The sequence below is a fragment of the Neopsephotus bourkii genome, unplaced genomic scaffold (assembly GCF_033783945.1).
Source record: "Neopsephotus bourkii isolate Nb327-2 ecotype Australia unplaced genomic scaffold, CSIRO-AGI_Nbou_v1 NB_1723, whole genome shotgun sequence".
Taxonomy (NCBI): domain Eukaryota; kingdom Metazoa; phylum Chordata; class Aves; order Psittaciformes; family Psittacidae; genus Neopsephotus; species Neopsephotus bourkii.
In genome coordinates this window covers 205125-228268 of record NW_026902197.1, presented here as the reverse complement: position 1 = coordinate 228268, position 23144 = coordinate 205125, and the positions used below count along the sequence as shown (strand labels likewise).

The following is a 23144-nucleotide window of genomic DNA, read 5'->3' as shown; positions in this document are numbered from 1 at the left end:
CAAACGCGGCCACAGGCAGAACTGTGGATAATTTCATTTCTCTACTCAAAGCAAGCAGGAATATAACCTTTAATTGCCAATTAGGCTTGAAACACAACCAGAGCCTGAATCGTGAGCCCAGAGCAGCACAAACAGCAGCAGTTGGAAAGGGCACCAGGGGTTTGCCCTGGTGCTGAACCTGCCTTGAACGCTGCCAGGGATGGAGCAGCCACAGCTTCGCTGGGCACCCTAATAGGGAAGAGCTGTCTAAGGGCTCACCTCAATCTCCCCTCTGGCAGGTTAAAGCCATTCCCTTTGTCCTGCCCATCCATCCTCCTCCAGTGTGAAGCAATTGCTGCTCCTGTGTTTGAGATCTCTTTGACCTGCTGGATGACCCAGCACCGGTTTCTCCGAGCATTCGCGTGGGACCTGCTGCTCCTCCCTTCCAAGGTGGCCATAAACCAACGGGTAATTCTTCAGCACAGCAGTCAACACACTGAGGGCTTCCTTCCAGCTCTGACTTACAAGAAATGATCCGGTAACGGGAGTGAGCGGTGTGGGGGTGAGAGCCCTGCTCGGGCCCGGCCTCGGCACGGTGCAATCAGACAGCAACAGGCTTTCCTGAGCCAGAGCTGCTCTTATCTCCCGCAGACCTGCCCAGCTCCAGCGAAGCTGTTCCAGCTCCCATTGCCCTGGCTGGGCTGTCAGGGGGACAGCGATGTCCTCCCCATTCTCTGGATGCCAGTGTGGAGCTTCAGGGCTTTCCCAGCTCCCTAGGGCAAGGTGAGAGCAGCAGCTCCCAGCCCTCGGGCAGGTTTTCCTGTGCTGGAGTTGCATTGGTTTGAGCTCCTTGTCTTAGAAATGTCCCTGGTCTCTCCCAAGGGCATCCCACGGAGGTACATGGGTACCTGATGGGCTCAGCGCTCCCCAGGAGCCATGCAGGGACATGGCCAACCCCAATGTCTCTGCTCACAGCTGGGTGCAGCTGTAAAACCACAGGCACGTTTAAAACTACCCTCTGTGTAACCTTCCACCCATGTATGTGCTGGGAGCAGAGCAGGACCCTGCTCTAATGAATTCTGAGCTGCTGGCCGGGCAGATGTTCCTTTGTGCTCCGTCTGCTCCACCGCTGTCCAAACTCCAGTGCATGGTGGCTGTAACATTCAGACTCCACTGGGGTCACTGTATTTGTGTGTCCAGCAGGAACACGACTGCTCCCAAAGGCAAACATGATTTTGCTGGTATCGGTGCAGCTCATGTTAGAGATGGAGGCTCCTTGCGCTCCCAGCACAAACACAAGAATCACTCCAGCCTGCATTCATCTTGTGCAGTGAGGATCCCTTAGAAGACAGGAAAGGGCTGGGGTTTGTGCTCATGCCTTTTCTGGGAGCCTCTGCCTGTGGATTTACACATCTGTGATTTCCTGCCATGTGAAAGTCTTGTTCCTCTTCAGGCTTTGGCAGGAGATGTTTGTATTTCCAAGAGGCGTTTCCTGCCCTGGGCTGCAGCCAGAGCATTTATGTCATCCTTAATCCAGGATTTTCACATTTATTTCTGGGCTTCCTACACAAGTGAGTGGTTTCTCTGGTGCAGCCTTGGCTGCGCTGCGTGGCTCCACAGCTCCCATCAGCAAACCCTGCACGGAAATCTGCCCTTGACAAAACCAGCCGGAACCACACATCATTTCTGCAGCGAGCCTGAGTAATCATTTCCTAAGTGCTGAACTCCCCAACGGACCTGCAAACGCAGGAGGGACACGCAGCCAAACCAGCAGGAGTGGTTTGATGGCTGAAAGCATCCTGATGGCCAGCAGTCAGTCTCCAGATCCTAGGTAACCAAAGCCGATGCTTTTGCCCTCCCCAGGATAGGTGTTAGGGGAAACACAGCTGGATACAGAACAAAACCAGCTGAAAGGATGAGGATGGATGTCCCAGGCTGCAGAGGGGAACCTGCACGGAGGTGTGCATCCTCATATCAATGACATCTAATCCTGTCATTACACGGCTTTCCCTTCAAGTGCTGTTAACCCCCTGCAGCCCACAGATTCCTGGCTTACACAGAACTGCCTGGTGCCCTGGGATCTACCTCCCTGAGTGACAGCAAGAGGAGAAGCCAAGTGAGTGCCTGTGGCATGGCCAAGCACTGCGGCTGCAGCCAGAGCAGGTAAATGAAGCTGTGGGCACTCTGCATGGCTCTCATGCCACCAACTCCCTGCAGAGCCTGCGCAGACAGACCCAAAGATGCTGGAGCATGGCTTCCCCAACAAGCGCATCCTCATGCCAGTATAAAACCACACTCAGCCCCCTGAGACCCAAACACTCCAGACGTTTATAGACGGTTATAACATTCCCACTTCATTATCGATCAGCCGAGCCAGCCTTACACAGTTCATGCACAAAGCATCCCCTCCATCTTCCCACAGACATCGCTTTCAGTGGCTGACTGCCTTTTCCTCCCTCCCCTCACCCCCTTGTTGCAGGCAGCTGCAGCTCCCCGTTGGGCAGCACCTCAAGCTCAATGTCCCCATTGCCCTTCCCTGTGCCCGGATGCCAGGCTTGGCTGTGGCACCCAGACTGTTCCACCCCGGGTGCTGCTGCTGCACGGGGAGCGTAACCCCACTACAGCCAAAGCGTTCAGCTTGCAGGAGGGGCGGCAGGGCCGGGGGGTGCTGCTTACCTGGCTCGGAGCTCTCGCAGTCCTGCGGGTTGCACTTCTGGGTGCTCTCGGGCCAGGGCTCGTGGTCGCAGAGGCTGCTGTCCTCCTCGGCCAGCCCCGTCTTGGTGTTGATGCACTTGACCTGGCGGCGCTGGATGCCCCCGCCGCAGGGAGCCGTGCACTGCGGAACAGGGCAGCCCCATCAGCCCGGGGGACCCGTCCCACACCATGCAGAGGCACCCCCAGTGCCTCCCGCTGGGCTTTGAGGGCTGTTCCCCCCCCCGATGCCTGCGTTCCAGGCCCTGCGCTCACCTCTCCCCAGGAGCCCACCAGCCAGGTGGTGCAGGGGTGCGTGTTGCAGGGCCGGGTGGGCTTGGGCCGCAGCGGCTCCTCGCAGCGCCCCGGCTCCGGGCACGTCACCAACCGCTCCTGCTCCCCGCCGCCGCACGGCTCCGAGCACTGCCGAGACACAAGCCATGGGAGGGGAAGCACAACGCACTCCATGCATGGGGGCTTCAGGGGACACACTGCAACCCCACGCTGCGGATGCACAAACCCCACTTCCCACGTGCAGCACTCGCTCCGCAGCCTCCCCTGCTGCCAGGGGGGCATTTCCTTCTCCGTGCTTGCAACTGCTCGGCTGGAGGCAGGAGGATGGAGCAGACCCACTGCAACTGCGGCTGACGCCTTGCAGGCATGCGAAGGGACAGGCTAAGGCTGCTGCATGCCTGCAGCAACGACTGGGGGGCTCCAGTGAGACCCATCCCTGCAGGCAGCTCTGCCCCAGGCACTGAGCAGTCAAGGCCAGGCTGGATGTGGCTCTGGGCAGCCTGGTCTAGTTGAAGATGTCCCTGCTCACCGCAGGGGATGGACTGGATGAGCTCTAACGGTCCCTTCCACCCCAACCATTCCATGGTTCTATGACCTGCTCTGGGCAAGCAAACGCCGAGCACCGGCCGAGCTCGCTTCGGGGCAGGGAGGAAAAAGAAGTGCTGGAGCCCAGCATGTGCTGAGCACTGCCCGCCCGCCTCATCCCCATCCCAGCAGCGCGCACCTCTCTCCAGGAGGACGTGTACCAGTCCAGGCAGGGCGCGCTGCGGCAGGGCAGCTGCGCAGGCGGCTTGTACAGGACAGCCTGGCAGTGGAAGGGCCGGAGCAGCCGCTGGTCCCTGGTGTCGATGCAGTGCACGTCCCGAACCTTCGTGCCTCCACCGCAGCTCCTGGAGCACTGCAAAACAGCAGGGGCATCAGGCAGGGACAGGCAGCGAGGGCTGGTGCAGGGGGACCCCTTTGGCGGCGGGAGCTGACCCCAGGGACACGCTCTGCCTTGGGCTGGATTGGGTTGATGCTCAACCTCTTTCTCTAGACCAAGCTACAGGAAAGCACATGCAGCTCCGAGCCTGTCGTTACCATCCCTCTGAACACAATTGGTTTCCAGCTGTAACAGCAACAAAGTCTTTGCACATCGGATAACTGACGGTGCCAAGAAACAGCAGCCACCCAAAGCAAGGTTTGTTCCCCATTGCTGAACTCACCAGATTCACCCAACCCCACTGCAAATGCCCCTGGCAGTGCAGAGCAGCCAGGGTTTTCCAGGACCCCACCGGCTGCATTCCCACTTACCTTGCTCCAGTTCCCCACACGCCACGTGGAGCAGGGCCTCAGGGAACACCTCCGAGCAGGCACGGGTTTGTTGGCAGCAGCGCAAGCAGCATCACTGCCGGCACTGCAGCGCACGCTCCTCCAGATCGCACCCACGCCGCATGTGACCGAGCACTGCAACACAGGAGATGGGCTCCTCATCCTCATCCTCATCCTCATCCTCATCCTCATCCTCATCCTCATCCTCTCCTCTCCCCTCCCGCCAGCCCCAGCGGGGCTGCTCCCTGGTGCCCCCATGCCCTGGGCCTGGCTCTGGCCAAGGATGGAAACCAGTGGCCCAGCAGAAATGCTCCTGGGAGGCACTGGGAGGGTGCCAGTAAAACCAGGGTGTGCGGAGCAGGGCTGTGGGAGGGTGTGGAGAGAGGAGCTTACCCAGACACTGTGCCCAGCACTGGCTGGCATGGCACAGGGTGCCCAGAGAAGCTGTGGCTGCCCCATCCCTGGCAGTGCTCAAGGCCAGGTTGGACACAGGGGCTTGGAGCAAGCTGCTCCAGTGGAAGGGGTCCCTGCCCGTGGCAGGGGTTGGGGCTGGATGGGCTTTAAGGTCCCTTCAACCCAAACCATTCCCTGGTTCTGTGATTCTATGAAACCCCAGAAGTGCCTGTGTGAGCCCTGCATGTTTTCTGCATGCAAAAGCAATGCCCCAGAGATCTGCCAGGAGAGGGACAGGTCTCTCACCTCCACCCCAACCACATCAAACAGGACTCAACACATACCTCGCTCCAGTTCCCGACCTCCCAGCTGGGCATCACAGTGGCTCCCTCCGTGGTCAATGGTAGAAGCAAAGCCTCCTCCTTCTCCATGTTTTCATCCTCCCAGGGCGGCGGGGGGACAGGGGTGGGCTGGGATAGCTCGTGCTCCCCATCATGGAAAGCAAACATCCCTGAGGTTGCCCACAGTGAGAGCTCCCCTGATGTGGTGCTGCTGAGTGGGGCCCCATGGGAGCTCTGCTCTTCATGGAATGATCCCAGCTCTGGGTTCTGGGCCACCCCCATGGTCCACCATGGCGGGGGGGACTCGGAGGCTGATGCTCCCACTGGGTGCACAGGAGGGCTGTGAGCTGGAGCTGTGGGCATGGCTGGTGCGGGGGCATCTTGCTGGGTGAGGCCACTGGAGGTGAGCGGGGTGGCTGCTCCGGGCATGGCAGGGGACAAGGACACTGCTGCTGGAGGGGCTGTAGTGGCCACCAAGGGGGGCAAGGTCAGGGCGGTGGGGAGCTCTGGCTGCCCTGCAGAGCTGCCATCAGCGCCCATGGGATAGGAACTTGCAGGGAGATGGGTGCTGCCAGTGCCCCTTCCCATCTCCATCTCCCACCGCGGTCCCTGAGGAGTGGGGAAGGAAAGATCCACCTGCTCTGTCCCATGGGATTGCTCATCAGCTGCTGGCACTGTGTGTGTGCCCACTGGCCCCTCTGGCATCTCTTCCCACCCTTCCTGCTCTGTGGTCTTGGGGGCAGCACCATCAGCATCACCAGTGATGACAAGAGCCATTTTCCTTGTGCCTCCATGGGCTCTCCCTGCAGACCCGGCCACGTGGTGCTGCTCACTGCTGGTGTTAGCCATCCCCTCGGTGCTCACGTGCCCCTCACCATGGCTCCCCCGCTCTCCATGGCTGTCAGACGCGTCTGTGCCAGCTCTGCCCCTGCCAGTGGGCAGTGGTGGGGAGGGCTCAGCTGGGGAAGGAGCCTGGGGAGCGAGGCCCTCGGCTGGAGCATCCTGCCCAGCACTGGTCCTTGTGGGCACAGCTCCCCAGGGCTCATCCACGGGCGGGTGGTCACGGCTGTGACTCGTGGTGCTCTGGGTGGGTGAGTGCTGCCCAGAGCGGGGCAGAGGTGTCACTTCCTCCTCCTCACCCACAAAGCTGGGGTTGGTGGATCTGGGAACAGCAGTGCCCGCATCCTCAGGGACCACGCTCAGGAGGTCGTTGGCATGAAAACCCTCAGGCTCCGTCTCCCCTTCACCGTGCACAGGAGCAGAAGTGTTTGCTTCATTGGGCACCAGAGGGTCCTCACTTGCTGCTCCTCCCAGCACAGGGCTGTGCAGGACATCAGCTGGCATCTCATGGGGCCCCTCCACATCGTTGGTGCTCAGCCCTGGCTTAGGCTCCCCACCTTTGGTCTCCTTCTCCGTGAAGGGATAATAAGAGAGATCCTCATGGAAGTTGATAAAGTTGTAATCATAGTAAAAATCATCAACAAAGACGTTTCCCTTTCTGGCTGAGAAGTCCTCCTCAGGTATGATGTTGACATCATTGGACTCCGGAATATTTGGAATTAAGGGGTTAAATTTAGGAATGTGCTTGCTGGGAATGTAATGGATTTCATTCAGTATCTCCCTGCTGGAGGACCCGCTGCCAGACCAGTCCGTGCTGGCACTGTCCCATTTCTTCTGGCACTGTGGTAAGGAGCAAATAGTTTCCGAGCTGGGTCTTTCTGCAGGGTCACAGGCGGCTCCAGTGCTGTTGCTGCAGTAAACAGGGCGCCTCTGGGTCCCATTGCCACACGTGGCAGAGCACTGGGAAAGGAGAGACAGCGGTGTCAGGGATGGGAGCACAGCCAATGCAGGGGGCAGCAGGAAGAGCCAGGAAGGAGCCCATGCCCCTCACTGATGCTCACCTCTGAGGTACCAAAGCAGGTACCCAACCATCCCACGTGCCACAATGCTTTGGGCACAGGGAGAAGGGGCTCCAGGTCCCTCTACCACACTCCCACCCCCCACCTGAGTCCCAGGACATCTCCTGTGCCAGTCCCACCGACGGCATGGGGTCCCCTGCACCAGGAGTCAGGAGCAGGAGGTACCGGTCACACCAGTAAGCAGTGTTATTACTGGCCACATCCAGAGCCGGGGATGTCTCCCCATTGGAGCCCATCCCAGGCAGGGCTGGAATTGCAGGGTACTTTGCTCAGGGTGATCCCTGACCTGCACTCCAGCCAGAAATAATCCTCCCGGGAGATGGCCATGGTGAAGGGCACGGGGTAAGATGATCTAATAGGTCTTTTGTGTGACCTATCACCATGAATTGCATCTCCTCTTCTAGAAGGGAACTTTGTGAAGCAGGGAATAATAACATGGGTGTAGTCCTAGTAGGGAAAAAGCCAGGGTCAATAAGGAGCTTTGTTGAGGGCAGCCCCTCCTACATAAGAGTCTCTTTGAGGTTGCTCAGAACACAAAAACCCCACAAACTGGAAGGGATGACAGCAAAGCTTGCGGCTGGGTAAGTAAATCCCAGTGCTACCAACGTCACATGTGGCTGCACAAGCCACAGGCCCTGCAGTCTGGGTGACAGAGGCACAGAGCATCAGTCACGTACATCAAAGCGCCTTGGACAAGCCAGCCAAGGAGAACAAATGGTCAGCAAGGCAAACAAACCCAACGGAGCTGAAATCCTGTTATCTGGATGAGAATGGATGGGCTGAGGCGAGGATTTGATGCACAGCCACCAGCAGATGGAAATGAAGGGGTTGGGGTGGACTGCGCTGGGCTGGCCAGGAGCTGTGCTCCTCAGGCAATGCATCCTGCTGGGTTCTGAGCCCCGGGACCTGCCCCACTCGCTGTGCCTGTCCTGATGAGTGCCCACCCACGGCACAGCTCCTCCCAGAGGCATCACTCAGGGGGCATGGAGGCACATGCTCCTGCCAGGAGACAGATGCCCCTCTCTGTGTATTAATGGACAACACATTGTACTCCAGGCTGCGCTGGTAACTGCTTTGGCAGGGCCATGAAGCTGGGCATACATCGCTTTAGGGTCCTTTCAAAGGCACCGAGGGCTGGTTTGAGCACTTTGTTGAGCTACCCAAACCTCAGATAACCCTGTAGGCTTCACAGGCTGCCTGGCCAGAGGGTCTGCAAGCAGGGAGAGAGCAACAGCCCCCTGTTATCATCACTGGGCAGAGAACCGCGCTCCTGGGAAGCTCCCAGGCCCCTCAGATCTCTCTCAACTTCCCATGGTAGGCAGAGAAATGGAGTCTCCTCTCCCTCCTGCTGGTAGTGGGGGGATTGGAGGAGGAGGAGGCTCTGAAAACAGGGCAGAAAGTGCCTGCCACCTCCGGAGATGCAGCACATTCCAGGTCCATCAGTGCCACCAGCACGGGGGACAGCTGGTGCCTTGTGCTGGCTCCGCGCTGCCTCAGCCCTGCAACTGTGGCTCTTGGGGGGCCCAAGGAAAACCTTTCCCACCGGCTCCCATTTAACCTTCAGTTTTCTGGTCACATTTGGACTCCCTTTGTTTCTTAGCAACCAGCTCCCTTCCCAGGCTCACGTTTCTCCCCTGGTATTTGCCTTCGCACTGAACGCTCCGGCAGCTTCTGCTTACATCAGCAGTGGTGATTCTCTGGTTAAAGCCTCAACCTGTGGCTAAGCTGATCCACAGCAGCACAGAAATAAATGAAGGCTACCCGGGGTGTCCCAGGGCTGTGGTGTTTTATACATGGGGCTTTGGGGCCTTCTCCTCTCTTTCATAAAAAAGGTGTTGAAAAACATAGGATGCCCCCATCATTCCCCAGCAGCATCACTGAGGGGTCCGTGTCCGACCACCCCTGCAGCACACACACACATCACAGTGCACCCAGATCCTGGCTTGCCCTGATCAATGTGCCTCAGGCAAGAAATTGTTTTGGCACAAGCCTTACAAATAAGGGGAAGAGCTGTGGTGCTGGAAAACACAAGGAAGGGCTGGAAGCCTCTTCTTTCTGCCCTCCTTGCGTCAGAAGCACGGAGCGCAGGCTCCACGCTGATGGAGGGAGCAGTGAGGTTTGGAGTCGATGGGGCAGAGGCAAGCAGCCCGGTGCTCCTTCCTCACCCTAAGACCTCCATATGCAATGGGATTCCCGTGCCTGTGAGCTGGTGCTAGGGCATGCACCCATGGAAACACATCCAGGAACCCTCCCAGTGCTCCCAGGCAGGCTGAGGATGAGGATGAGGATGTCTGGGGGTGCCTTGTCCCCATCTCCCACCAGCTTTACAAGACATCAAGACCCCCCCGATGCTCCTCCTCACCTCGGACCAGTTCCCCACGGCCCACTGGGAGGGACAGGGGATGTCCTGGGCACAGGGCGCGGTGGCGTCCGGCTTGGCGAGGTGCTGGCAGTCGGCGTGCCGCAGGGCCCTCTGCTCGTCCAGCCCCACGCTCTGGATGCACAGCACCGGCCTCTTCATCAGCCCCGCGGGCCCGCAGGTGACCGAGCACTCCTGCCACTCCCCGACCCACCACCTGGGACACGAGGAAGGGAAAGGTCTGAGCCAGGAGGTGTCCGAGGTGCCCGTGGGCTTCGGCAGCCTGCAGTGATGAGCTGGGGCCATGGGGGAGTTAGTTATGGTCCCAAGCGCAGCTTGCGCTGCAGCCCAAGGGCAGGGAACAGAGACCCAGAGGCAGGGATCATGGAACCATGGAATCAACCAGCTTGGAAAAGCCCTTCAAGCTCATCCAGTCCAACCGCTCCCCAGCACTGCCAAGGCCACCCCTACCCCATGGCACTGAGGCCTCGTCTCCACGGGGTATGAACCCTTGCAGGGCCGGTGCCTGCAGCCCTGCCCTGGGCAGCCTGTTCCAATGCCTGAGCACCCTCTGGGGCAGGAATTGTTCCTCAGCTCCACCTAACCCTGCCCTGGTGCAGCTTGAGGCCGGTTCCTCTTGTCCCATCCCTTGCTCCTTGGGAGCAGAGACCAACCCCACCTCACTACAACCTCCTGCCAGGCAGCTGCAGAGAGCAATAAGGTCCTGTCTGAGCCTCCTTTTCTTCTGACTCACTGGATCAGCCCCTGTGTTGGTCCAGGGATGTTTATCTACATGGAGAGGCCCTGCCTGGATGGTGCCTTCCCATGTGGGCAAGGAACACACCGTGGTGGTCGGGCAAGCACAGGGATGAGCTCTCCTGGCCCAACACAGGGTCTGGGATCCATTCTCAAGCAGGAGACTGAGGAGAGGTGCAAACCCAGGGGGCAAATCACTGCACACATCATGCTGCAGTGCAGCGGGGCAGCTACCGAGGTCCCCCCCGCTGGTCCCCCCTTTGGACATCAACGCTTGGCCCAAGGGGCAGCAGACCTGGCCGGGCAGGGCTCCTCGCTGCACGTGCGCTGCTGGTCATCGGGGCGGGTGAGCGCGTCGCAGTGCCGCTCCTCCACGATGCCCGACAGCTTCTCCACGCAGTGCACGACCTGGCGCTGCACCCCTGCGGGCATGGAGGGACATCAGAGTGGGGACCCTGCATCCCCTGCCAGCGGGGGACAGGGCACCCACACACACACACACCCCTGCGGGCATGGAGGGACATCAGAGTGGGGACCCTGCATCCCCTGCCAGCGGGGGACAGGGCACCCACACACACACCCACCCCTGTGGGCACGGAGGGACATCAGAGTGGGGACCCTGCATCCCCTGCCAGCGGGGGACAGGGCACCCACACACACACCCCTGTGGGCACGGAGGGACATCAGAGTGGGGACCCTGCATCCCCTGCCAGCGGGGGACAGGGCACCCATGTACACACACACACACCCCTGTGGGCATGGATGGACATCACAGTGGGCACCCTGCATCCCCTGCCAGCGGGAGACAGGGCACCCATGTACACACACACACACCCCTGTGGGCATGGATGGACATCACAGTGGGCACCCTGCATCTCCTGTCAGCGGGGGACAGGGCACCCATGTACACACACACACACCCCGAGACTTTGGGGCTGTGTCCGAAGAGGAGCCAGCTGGCAGCAGCACCGCTCTCTTTGGCAGCTTCTGCCCCAGCTCACGGATAAATCACTGCCAAAGCCTCGTGTCCCCATCTGCAGTGCTTACACGGTGACATTTCCCCCTCAACATGCTGCCTGCTTCTGGCCTTCCTTTTGCAACACGTACTTGACCCCTGACTTGGAGAGCTGCAGCTCGAAACCCCTGCCAACAGCTGAGATTGATGCAGCCCTGCTGAAGCTGCTGAGCTGTGCTTGGGCTCAAGCTCTTGAGAGCTGATAGGGCCAGTGGGGCTGGAGCCCTGGGGCTGGCCCTGCAGAATCAGCTCAGTCGGAGCTCTCCCAAACCCATGTCCCGGCTCCCACCATCACCCAGCCCAGGGAGAGGGGCTCAGTGAACTCCAGCTGCTGGCCTGCAGCTGGACAGGGTGAGAATCCTCACCCCACCGCCTGACCTGTGTTTCCCTCCTGCTCTGGAAGCCAAACCTTGCAAAGGAAAGCTGGTTTTAAATGAAATCAAGTGCCTTCCGCTCCCATCCTCCTCGTCTCCCCGCACTGCAGTGCCCATACAAACCCACAGCAATAAATTCAAGCATAAATGCATGTAAAACACCCCACCAGCTCCTGGTGCACTGCAACCGTCCTGCTCCAAGCAGGAACTCACCCCTGTCTCCCAGGAACAGGCAGGAAACAGCTCCCAGCACTCTGTGCTACCTAGGGAGTGTGAGTGTCCTTCAATTCCCTTCCTTCAGTGGCAGCAGCTCTTGAGGAAGCACTCGCTGGTTCAAGCCTCCCCTCTTGCAGAGTGCTAGGACCATCGCCCTCCATTGGCCACCCCAAAAGCTGCTCTGGGGACCCTGGGATGCCCAATAGGGTGGGATGGGAGGAACGCAAGTGGGTCAGTGCGGGAGCCCAGTGCTCTGCTTGCACCAGGCACCCTCCCATGGTTCCCCCCATAAACCCCTGTAAGTGATGCCCAGCCAGGCAGGAGCCCTTCCACGCTCCCTGGAATCCTCCAAAGCTCCTTTGTCCCCATCACCCTGAGCCAAGGAGCACCCGGCACAGTAACAGACACCGAGGCAAGCGCTGCTCAGGCTGGGGTCCCGGCTGCAGTGCAGTGGCTGCAGCAGTTGTTGCCGTTTTATCCCCCCATCCAAACCTCCTGGAACCGCCGCCGCAGGATGCCTAAGGCCTCGCCGCGGCTGGGGAACCGGACTCACCGGTGCCGCACGTGGCCGTGCACGTGGTCCAGGAGCCAAAGCGCCAGAGGAACTCGGGCTGCTCGACGGCGTTGTCGCTGTCGGCGGGGCGCTGGATCGTGTACTGGTACCGCACACCCGGGTTGGTCTCCTGGAACAGCAGCTGCGGGAGGACAGCGGTCAGGGGGTGGCTGCAGCACCTGCACCCCAGCAGCAGCCCTGGAGCATCTCATCAATGGGGCAGCAAACAGCTGGAGCAGCGGAGGAGCAGAGGAGCTGCCCCTGCTCAGGGCGCTGGGCTTGGGCAATGTCAGGTAATGGTTACACTGGGGACCACTGTTTCAGTGGCAAACAATGATAGGACAAGGGGCAATGGGTACAAACTGGAACACAAGAGGTTCCACTTAAACTTCTTCTCAGTGAGGGTGACAGAACACTGGAACAGGCTGCCCAGGGAGGTTGTGGAGTCTCCTCTGGAGACATTCAAAACCCGCCTGGACACGTTCCTGTGTAACCTTATCTGGGTGTTCCTGCTCTGCAAGGGGATTGGACTGGATGATGGTCTGAGGTCCCTTCCAATCTCTAACATACTGTGATACTGTGATACTGTGACCACAGGGAGCTTGGCTTTGTGTCTCCCCTGATGAAGAGCCTGGAAGGATCCCCTGTAAACCCTGCTACTGATGCATGCAGCCCCATCCAAGGACCTTCTCAAGGCTGAGCATGGTGAAGGGCCTGGGATCTCCAGACATCCTCTTCTCCATCCCTTACCCTGCAGTCAGCTGCTGCAGGAGGTTTCGCCCCCAGGCTGCAGCCGTGGGGCAGGAATGACCCTCCTGGTGGCCAGGAGGATGCTGAATATCTGCCTCTCCATAACCCCTCCTGAGCTCTCCAGCAAGGGGTGGTACAGCTGCAGGGAGGCTCTCACTGCTCCCAGCCCCACGTGCTGAGCTGATGCAGGCTGGTCCAGATGGATGCACACTCAGGTGACCATCAGTCACTGTGATGTGTGCCTCGGGATGGCAGCACGAGTGCAGCCCAGAGGAGGAGGTCTCCAATCTCCTCACCTCCGTGTGTCCCAGGGAGCAAACTCCAGTGATGGCTGGAGGTGACACACATCTGAAGGGATTTCCCTGATTGCCCCAACTTGAAGCGGGCTCCTGCTGCTCTCAGCACCCACCAAGCGGCTCCTGCAGTTGACAGATCCTGCCCAGCCCCTCCTGCACCCGCTCCCAAAGGCTGGGGGTTTATCCGTGTTTTTCTTAGCCTGAGCGCTCCCATTATTGCCAAAGCTTTGTTGTTGTTGGAGCTGTGGCAGGAGCGAGGGCGCCTTTCCAAACCCTCTCCATGAATATTGACACGTTCCTGTCAAAAGGTTTTCATTAGCTCATGAATCCCAGAAAGGGCTTTGTGGGTGCTGAGCCCAGCTCCAGCAGCATGCCCAGCACCAGCAGCATGCCCAGCACCAGCAGCATGCCCAGCACCAGCAGCATGCCCAGCACCAGCAGCGTGCCCAGCTCCAGCAGCGTGCCCAGCACCAGCAGCACGCCCAGCTCCAGCAGCACGCCCAGCTCCAGCAGCACGCCCAGCTCCAGCAGCATGCCCACCACCAGCAGCATGCCCAGCACCAGCAGCGTGCCCAGCACCAGCAGCGTGCCCAGCACCAGCAGCGTGCCCAGCTCCAGCAGCGTGCCCAGCACCAGCAGCACGCCCAGCACCAGCAGCACGCCCAGCTCCAGCAGCGCCCAGCTCCAGCAGCCCAGCAGCGTGCCCAGCTCCAGCAGCGTGCCCAGCACCAGCAGCGTGCCCAGCACCAGCAGCATGCCCAGCACCAGCAGCACGCCCAGCTCCAGCAGCACGCCCAGCTCCAGCAGCGTGCCCACCACCAGCAGCGTGCCCAGCTCCAGCAGCGTGCCCAGCACCAGCAGCACGCCCAGCTCCAGCAGCGTGCCCAGCTCCAGCAGCGTGCCCACCACCAGCAGCGTGCCCAGCACCAGCAGCGTGCCCACCAGCAGCGTGCCCAGCACCAGCAGCACGCCCAGCACCAGCAGCGTGCCCAGCTCCAGCAGCGTGCCCAGCTCCAGCAGCGTGCCCAGCTCCAGCAGCGTGCCCAGCTCCAGCAGCACGCCCAGCACCAGCAGCGTGCCCAGCTCCAGCAGTGTGCCCAGCTCCAGCAGCACGCCCAGCACCAGCAGCGTGCCCAGCTCCAGCAGCGTGCCCAGCACCAGCAGCGTGTCCAGCTCCAGCAGCACACCCAGCACCAGCAGCGTGCCCAGCTCCAGCAGCGTGCCCAGCTCCAGCAGCACGCCCAGCACCAGCAGCATGCCCAGCACCAGCAGCATGCCCAGCTCCAGCAGCACGCCCAGCTCCAGCAGCACGCCCAGCACCAGCAGCACGCCCAGCACCAGCAGCGTGCCCAGCACCAGCAGCGTGCCCAGCTCCAGCAGCGTGCCCAGCTCCAGCAGCGTGCCCAGCTCCAGCAGCACGCCCAGCACCAGCAGCGTGCCCAGCTCCAGCAGCGTGCCCAGCACCAGCAGCGTGTCCAGCTCCAGCAGCACACCCAGCACCAGCAGCGTGCCCAGCTCCAGCAGCGTGCCCAGCTCCAGCAGCGTGCCCAGCACCAGCAGCATGCCCAGCACCAGCAGCGTGCCCAGCACCAGCAGCGTGCCCAGCACCAGCAGCGTGCCCAGCACCAGCAGCACGCCCAGCACCAGCAGCGTGCCCAGCTCCAGCAGCACTTGGCAGCAGACAAGCCCAGCATCCTGCTCACATTTCACCCTGAGACTGCACGAAAGGGCTGATGCTGATGACAACAGGGAATGGCTTGAACCTGCCCGAGGGGAGACTGAGCTGAGCTCTTAGGCAGAAGCTCTTCCCTGTGAGGGTGCTGAGGCGCTGGCACAGGGTGCCCAGAGAAGCTGGGGCTGCCCCATCCCTGGCAGTGCTCAAGGCCAGGTTGGACACAGGGGCTTGGAGCAAGCTGCTCCAGTGGAAGGGGTCCCTGCCCGTGGCAGGGGTTGGAGCTGGATGGGCTTTAAGGTCCCTTCCAACCCAAACCAGGCTGGGATTCTATGTTAGCTCCTGACAGCCATTAACAGGCAGATCCCTCACCCCTGACCATTGCAGTGGCCATTCCCAGGGGAAGGAATTGCAGAGTCCTCACACTGTGCTGCCATCCCATTACCCCCACCCCTGATATTTATAACCCCTGTAAAGCTCACTGAAATATAAAGCCAGGCTGAAAGTGATTCCCCAGGCACCTCTACCATGGATACAAGGTGAAAATTAAGAGAGTGGGATTAGCTCCCCAAATAAAGCCATCTCCAGAGCAGCCCCAGAGCTGCGGCTGCTGCAGTGCAGGAGGGGATTAGCAACTTGGGCTCATATGTAAAGCATTTGGAGGATGCACCAGGTGGGAATGCAAGAAGGGAAGGGGCTTGGAGCAGGACCAGCCCCTGGGCAGCTGCCCAAGCTTGGGGAAGCAATTTTGCCTTCAGAAACCATGAGCAGGCTCCCAGCTGCAGGAAGCAAACGTGCACAAAGAGTAAAAACTTGACATTTCTGGATTCAGAGGACTTTAAATGATCCTTTGGGATCTTTACCTTCTGCCTCAAGGGCTTCTGTGAGCAATCAGAAGTGACCTGCAGCACACGTGTGGGGGCCATGGAGCATTACCCATGAGCTGAGCTCCTGGCCACGGTGCTGGTGGGAGCACAGCATTGCTGATGGAGCCGCTGAGCTGCCCTCTGTCACCACAACAGCTCCCAGCTCTCACCACCTCCAGCCCTGCCAGAAGCACCACGGGCTCTTCCCTGCTCTTGATAAGCTATGGGAAAGGCCTCAGGAAATGGGCTCTTTCTCCTCATGCTCTCTCTCCTGTGTAAATAGGTTGAGGAATGCTGCAAAGGGGACAAGGCGTGGGCTGGAAACACTCCCTGGGGCAGCAGCGGGTGCTTGGCTGCTCCCAATGCCTGCTCCCACAGAAACACACCCTCAGGGGGCAGGGGAGGGCTGTGATGGACAACAGCAGCTCATGGGAAGGCAGGGGATCCATCGGCTCTGTCCCCTTCCCACTGTGCATCCCAACCACCAGCGCCGCCCAGAGCGTACCTGGATCCACACAGGCTCCACAGTGGGCCCTGGCGAGGTGAGGTTCTCCCAGTTTCCTGTCCTCTTATAGGTGAAGGTGGTTCCTGCCACCCTGTAGTCCCCGTTCCACTGGATGGTCCAGCCCCCATTCAGGAAATACTTCTCTGGGTCCTCGCTCCGCAGTGCCAAAAAATTCCCGGCTTCTGCAACTTCTTCAATCCGGATCTCACGGGCTCCAACAGGGATGATCCCAATATCAACGTAACCTGGGAACGGATAATCCCAATATCAACGTAACCTGGGAATGGATAATCCCAATATCAACGTAACCTGGGAATGGATAATCCCAATATCAACGTAACCTGGGAATGGATAATCCCAATATCAACGTAACCTGGGAATGGATAATCCCAATATCAACGTAACCTGGGAACGGATAATCCCAATATCAACGTAACCTGGGAATGGATAATCCCAATATCAACGTAACCTGGGAATGGATAATCCCAATATCAACGTAACCTGGGAATGGATAATCCCAATATCAACGTAACCTGGGAATGGATAATCCCAATATCAACGTAACCTGGGAATGGATAATCCCAATATCAACGTAACCTGGGAACGGATAATCCCAATATCAACGTAACCTGGGAACGGATAATCCCAATATCAACGTAACCTGGGAATGGATAATCCCAATATCAACGTAACCTGGGAATGGATAATCCCAATATCAACGTAACCTGGGAATGGATAATCCCAATATCAACGTAACCTGGGAATGGAACCAAGTCAAAGATGTGGCAGAGATGATCTGTGCCTTTAGGTGGGTCCTAGCATCCCCTGGGTGCCAGCATCATGTCAATCCTGACATCTCTGTAAGGCACCAGCAGGCACTGAGCCCGGCTGGTTCCCTGCTGGGAGAGCCCATTGCTGGGTGAGGCATTTCCCACGTGGGCACTGGAAAGGCATTTACCACACCTTGAGTGTGTCCTTGTCAACACACAAACCCCTTAAACCTCTCCAAACCAGCTCCAGCACGCACAGATTTGGTTTCAGGCCTTTAGACACAAAAGAGCCATCAGGAGATGTTTTCCTTCCAAGGAGCAAGAAGTGGAACACGAACGCCAACGCCGCATCTCCCCATGCTGCTGCTGGGGTCTTACCCCATCACGATTGGGAAGTTGGGATTAAAACCCAGGCTGCAAACAGCAGCAGCGAGCCTGGCTCGGTGTGGAACACAGTGTGTCAGGGATGGAGCTGAGCGCCCTTACCCAGCCCTTCACTGTCCTCGAAGGTCTTCTGGACGGTGTGGCACGTGGAGCCGTCCCCATGGCACACCCCGCACCGGTCCTCCACCGCGTTCGAGTCGATCTCGTAGTCACAGCCCACGTTCTGCAAAGGCAGCCCCGTCAGTACCCGCTCCCCGTGCACCCCCTGACCTGCTCCCACCCACAGGCACCAGCGAGGGAGAGGAGGACCAGCCTTGGTCCTCAGTGATGGGGAATAAGGAACATGGGATGGGCAGTGACACAGCCACATCGGCTGCAGTGCAGGTTTCTCCAGCATATCCTCAGGGTCCTGCTGCCCTGTTCCCACACAGTGGGGATCATAAGGATCATATTTTCACCTTTTCCTACCCAAGAGCCTCTCAGGAGGTTATGTGCTCAGTCAAGGTGGGAAAGCCCCTTGGTCCTTGGCCCTGCTAGTTCTGTTTCAAAACACTTCCCAAAACCCTTTTCTATATTGTGCTAAGTCACTACACCTCATGCCAAATGATGGCATCACAGAATCATAGTTTGGGTTGGAAGGGACCTTAGAGCTCATCCAGTTCCAACCCCCTGCCATGGGGTAGGGATACCGTCCACTGGAGCAGCTTGCTCCAAGCCCTGTCCAACCTGGCCTTGGTTGTGCTCAATCCCTTGAGGCCAGCACAGAGATGAAATAAATCTTTACCATGGATCTCATGGACGTCAGGACACTTTAGAAGTGGTGAATGACAAAACGAGTCAGCTCAGCCCATCGCTGTGCGCGAGGGGGAGGATGGTGCTCACCTAAGGGATGGATAACAGCATCCCCCTGCATTCCCTGAGCCCGGGGCTCCTTGGGCTCCCTCCCCAGTGTGGGACCCACCTTGCAGATGCCGTTGATGCAGAGGTCGCGGCTGGCGTTCATCTCGTAGCAGGGTGTCCCGTCAATGACGGCGTCCCGCAGCTTCTCTGCAAAGTACTCGTGCTCGGGGCGGCAGTGCAGCTCGCAGGGGTTAACTGGGAACGCAACAGCAGGAACTGACCCCAGCAGCTGGGGGCCATCGCCACAAACGTACCCCAAACCCGCAAGCCCATCCATCACATACAATACAGCATAACACGCTGCCAGGCAGACCCTGCGCACGAATGGCAAAGTCAAGCCCTCAGCAAGAGGGTTTCTCATTGGGGCTGCAGGCAGGACCCTGGCAGCGGGCTTTGCCCCCACTCACTGTTGTTGGGCACTGGTGTCCACTTGTAGAACTTCCCTTTGTAGAGCATGGGGTTGAACTGGCTGCACTGCACCTGGCGGAAGGAGGGCTTGTCCGGGGGACACAGCCGCACGTTGCAGATCCGGAACCGCTTCCGCTCCCCCAGGCAGTACCTGCCCCCGTACTTGGGCCTGTCCACAGGGAAGGGGGAAAAGCAGAGTCACAAAGGGTTTGGCTGGAAGGGACCTTAAAGCTCATCCAGCCCCAACCCCTGCCACGGGCAGGGACCCCTTCCACTGGAGCAGCTTGCTCCAAGCCCCTGTGTCCAACCTGGCCTTGAGCACTGCCAGGGATGGGGCAGCCACAGCTTCTCTGGGCACCCTGTGCCAGCGCCTCAGCACCCTCACAGGGAAGAGCTTCTGCCTAAGAGCTCAGCTCAGTCTCCCCTCGGGCAGGTTAAACCTGTTGCCCCTGTTCTATCAAATAAAGACCTACCACACACAAGGGGAAACTCCCTTTCTATTCACAGCTAAGGGAGGGTGGGTTTGTACCTGCTGCTGAGGTTTGATCAAGCCTGAACCCCCCTGGGGTCAGCAGGGAGCTCTCCCAGTTCCAACCTGCCCCTCGCCCTGCTGCAGTGTTCATGTAAGGAAGCTGGCTGCGAACCCGACATCCACTGCAGGAGGATCCCCAAACCACAGAGCAAGCTTTTGGTACCCATGGAAGCCATGGCCCATGGCCTTCTCAAAGTCAAAGGTAACAACAGGTTTTCCTCTGATGCCATCAGGCTCCCAAAGTGCTGCCACTGCCTCCTGGTGCCTTTTCCTCCTGCCCCAGCACTCTCCATGCCCACATCCCCACACCACATGGACACCACTTGGCCCCTGATCAGCAGGGTCTGGGCACTCTTTGCTGAACAGAATGAAGCTCACCATTACTTTAGGGCTGTGTTTCCATGCCCTGCCTGAGGAAACGCCTGCGGGAGGAGCCTGCCCTGCACACACATTTGTTCACTCCATCCAAAAGGCAAAGCTGAGGACTCGGCAGCAGCGGCCAAAGCAAACAACTGCCAGGGAAGTTCTGCTGCTCCCAGTGTTTGCTCTCCTGCCTGCCCGCAGCTGTGTTTGAAACACTCCATCAACTGCAGCAGCACTTCTGCCACTAAACCCATGTCAAACACTAACCCAGCCCTTGACCTGGGACCGAGGTGACAGCGCTGCTCGAGGCAGCCCGCCTGCATGTGCTAAAAACAACGGGCCAAGGAAGAGAAAGCACATCTGGGCTCTCAAGAGAGCCTGCTCCCGTAGCTTTCAGAGCTCCTCAAGCCACTGAAAAGCCACTGCCACTGGGACGATGCTCAAAAGTCCTTTTCTCTCCCATCCCCTGTGAGAAAAGCGCTCTGACAGCCAGGGCTTTGCTGAATCCAATGCAACAGTGATTTGGTGACCGAGGGGCATCTGGGGAGCATACAGGGCACCCTAAAAATCCTGGGGTGGAGCAGGCTGCTCCTCCATCACTGCCTGGATGCTTCCAGGGGGGAGCCAGTGCTGGCTGTGGGGGCAGCAGGCTGGGTGGAGGCAGCCTCCAGCCGGGCACAGAGCAGAGATCCCTCCTGGAATGCAATGGGGTGATAAACAGCAGTGGGATTTGTCAAAAGGGCTCTGAGTCAGGCTCAAAGAACGACGGGTTTTCTTTCCTGTTGCTAAAGGACACTGGATGTGTTTTGTATCTGGAAGCAGGGAGTCTTTGCTCTTTCTTTGAGTCATATTGCAACTGCTCTCTGCCTGCAGGAGTGACTTGTAAGTGGAAGGAGACAGAGAAAACTGCTCTTCCAGAAGCTGCCATTGCCCAGTGGTGGGATAACCTTGGAGTGCCCATAGCACTTCAAAAGCACATCATTCAGACCAATAACTGCGTAAGCACAGAATCCCAGACTGGTTTGGGTTGAAGGACTTCAAAACTCCTCCAGCTCCAACCCCTGCCACAGGCAGGGACCCCTTCCACTGGAGCAGCTTGCTCCAAGCCCCTGTGTCCAACCTGGCCTTGAGCACTGCCAGGGATGGGGCAGCCACAGCTTCTCTGGGCACCCTGTGCCAGCGCCTCAGCACCCTCACAGGGAAGAGCTTCTGCCTAAGAGCTCAGCTCAGTCTCCCCTCGGGCAGGTTCAAGCCATTCCCCTTGGCCTGTCCCTACAGCCCTTGTCCCAAGCCCCTCTCCAGGTTCCCTGCAGCCCCTTCAGGCACTGGAGCTGCTCTCAGGTCTCCCCTTCAGGAGCCTTCTCTTCTCCAGGCTGCCCCAGCCCAGCTCTCTCAGCCTGGCTCCAGAGCAGAGCTGCTCCAGCCCTCGCAGCATCTCCATGGCCTCCTCTGGGCTCATTCCAGCAGCTCCAGGTCCCTCTGGTGCTGGACACAGGACTGCAGGGGGGCTCCCAGAGCGGAGCAGAGGTTTTGCCATGCTTCATGGGGCGATGAGGACACGCTGGGCTCCTCTGCTCAGCAGGGCCCTGTGCAGGGGCCCAGGCTCACTTACGTGGGGCTGCTGCAGTGCCTCTCTGCGCTCTGCACGCCCGCGCCGCAGCTGCGGGAGCAGGCAGCCCAGGAGCTCCAGGGGCTCCAGCCACCATTGATGGCGTCGGGACGGAAGCCCACGGGCACGCACTCGCCGTTGAAGCACCACTGCCAAGGGACACAAAGCAAGGTTTAAGGCTGCAACAACTGACACCGAGTCAGAGAGCCCGAATGAGGGGAGTGCCCAGCACCCATGCTGCTCCAGGAGCATCTGTGCTGCTTTCACACAGAGGTACCTGGGGTCAGCTGGGACGGGCCAGAGCCTCGCACAGCCCTAAGCAATGGGGAACTCGGAGAAGCTGGGCTGCTTTGAGCATCTGTCTGAGGGAACACAGCCAGAACTGCCCTGGGACCCCTCAGCCCGGAGGGGAGAACCAGCCAAGCACAGCCACAGGCAAAGTGGAGGTGTCACAAGGAGCAATGTCTAAGCCCGTGGCCATTCCTGGTGCTCTGGGGCCAGGAGAGGGGACACTGAACCAGACCATGAGAGACATCTACAGCTGGTTTTGTAACCCTGTAGTTTTACGCTGTCTTGGGCAGGAAAACCCTGGTCTAGAGGAGCAACATGTGACAGCTCCGTTCCAGGGCTGCCCTGCTCCATCATCACCCATGCGAGGGTGACCAGGCCTGGCTGCAGACACCTGGTCCCCTCCACACCCCATGCAGCACCCACTGAGCTCTCATGGGTGCTCCTGGACCCTCCACACCCCAGATGTGGGAGAGGCGCTTCCCCTGCAGGGATACCAGTCCTGCAGACGAGCACTGGATGGAGAGCAGCGGATGGGGAGCAGGAGAAGCCTTGTGCCCTCCTGCCATGGCAATGAGCTGTGGGTTCCACCTTCTCGAGGCATTTTCAGCTCCCCTGGAGGCAGTCCCTCCCCGGCAGCAGTGGGCTTTGTGCAGAGCAGGGGCAGTGAGCTGAGCCCGTCCCTGTGTGCAGCACCAGGGGGCTCTGCTCCCCGTTACCTTGTTCTCCCCGCACGCCGTGCCATCAACAGCAGCGTCCAGCTTGGAGTGGCACGTGTTCCCCACCGTGCACCACAGCGTGTTGCAGACGCTCTGCAGGGAAACACAGACATGCAGGACACGGTTACTGCAATGGCATCAGCATCCATTTAACTTGCAGGGAGAGGCCCTGAGAGCTGCACCAGCCCCTGTTACATGTGGGGGTACCCATAGCTTACATCCATGTCATCACAGAAGGTGGAGTAGGCGCCGTACTGCAGCCGGCACTGGTGGCTCACATCATAGAGGACACCCGGGGGTACCAAGGGGTAGTCCAGCACCTCACGGGCTGGGGGGTCATCCAGGCACAGCCCCCAGCCTCGGCTGAAAGAGAGAGGTCACAGCAGCGTCACCCCCAGCCCCGCACACCCATAACAGCGCTCCAGCAGTGGCTAAGGGGGGACCCAAACATCTCATTCCTGTCCCACCACCATGAGCAGCAATTAGTGTTTCTGCTGCTATGACCCTGGCTCTCAAATCAACCCCAGAGCTGCTCCAGCACACGGGTGGGCACTTGGGGTACCTGCTCCCAGAGCGATCACCCCACAGGCCCTGGGAATAGAGGCTTATGGGGAAGGCAAAGGCAGCAGCAGCTTCCCCATGCAGCTTCCAGGCCAGTGCCTTGCACCCTCCCCTTTTCCCCTCTGAGATGCCCCTGTCAGAGAGCCAGAAATGCCATTTTTCCTCAGAACAACCCCCTGGATTTTTGCTCTGTGAACAGGCCCTCAGCCAGGACCCTGCCTCCACCATTCAAGGCAAGAGCTCTGCTGAACAAACATCTCACTGCTCAGAAGCAGATGCTGTCCCTGTGTTCATACATCACCCTGACCCCAGAAACATCC

The 23144-nt window shown here is 59.3% G+C and overlaps 1 protein-coding gene across 1 annotated transcript in view; it reads right to left on the bottom strand.

Moving 5' to 3' along the window:
* ADAMTS7 (ADAM metallopeptidase with thrombospondin type 1 motif 7) overlaps positions 1-23144 on the bottom strand; it is a 39537-nt gene that overhangs the window by 4746 nt on the left and 11647 nt on the right. Inside the window, exons 9-23 of the mRNA XM_061376566.1 lie at positions 22482-22626; positions 22264-22356; positions 21260-21405; positions 18752-18921; positions 18406-18539; positions 17547-17667; positions 16291-16535; positions 12202-12343; positions 10339-10465; positions 9291-9504; positions 5013-6809; positions 4258-4410; positions 3689-3862; positions 2947-3093; positions 2656-2815 (exon numbers count right to left, since the gene is read on the bottom strand). Coding sequence (XP_061232550.1) covers positions 2656-2815; positions 2947-3093; positions 3689-3862; positions 4258-4410; positions 5013-6809; positions 9291-9504; positions 10339-10465; positions 12202-12343; positions 16291-16535; positions 17547-17667; positions 18406-18539; positions 18752-18921; positions 21260-21405; positions 22264-22356; positions 22482-22626 — 3968 coding nt within the window. The remainder of the gene's footprint in view (positions 1-2655; positions 2816-2946; positions 3094-3688; positions 3863-4257; positions 4411-5012; positions 6810-9290; positions 9505-10338; positions 10466-12201; positions 12344-16290; positions 16536-17546; positions 17668-18405; positions 18540-18751; positions 18922-21259; positions 21406-22263; positions 22357-22481; positions 22627-23144) is intronic.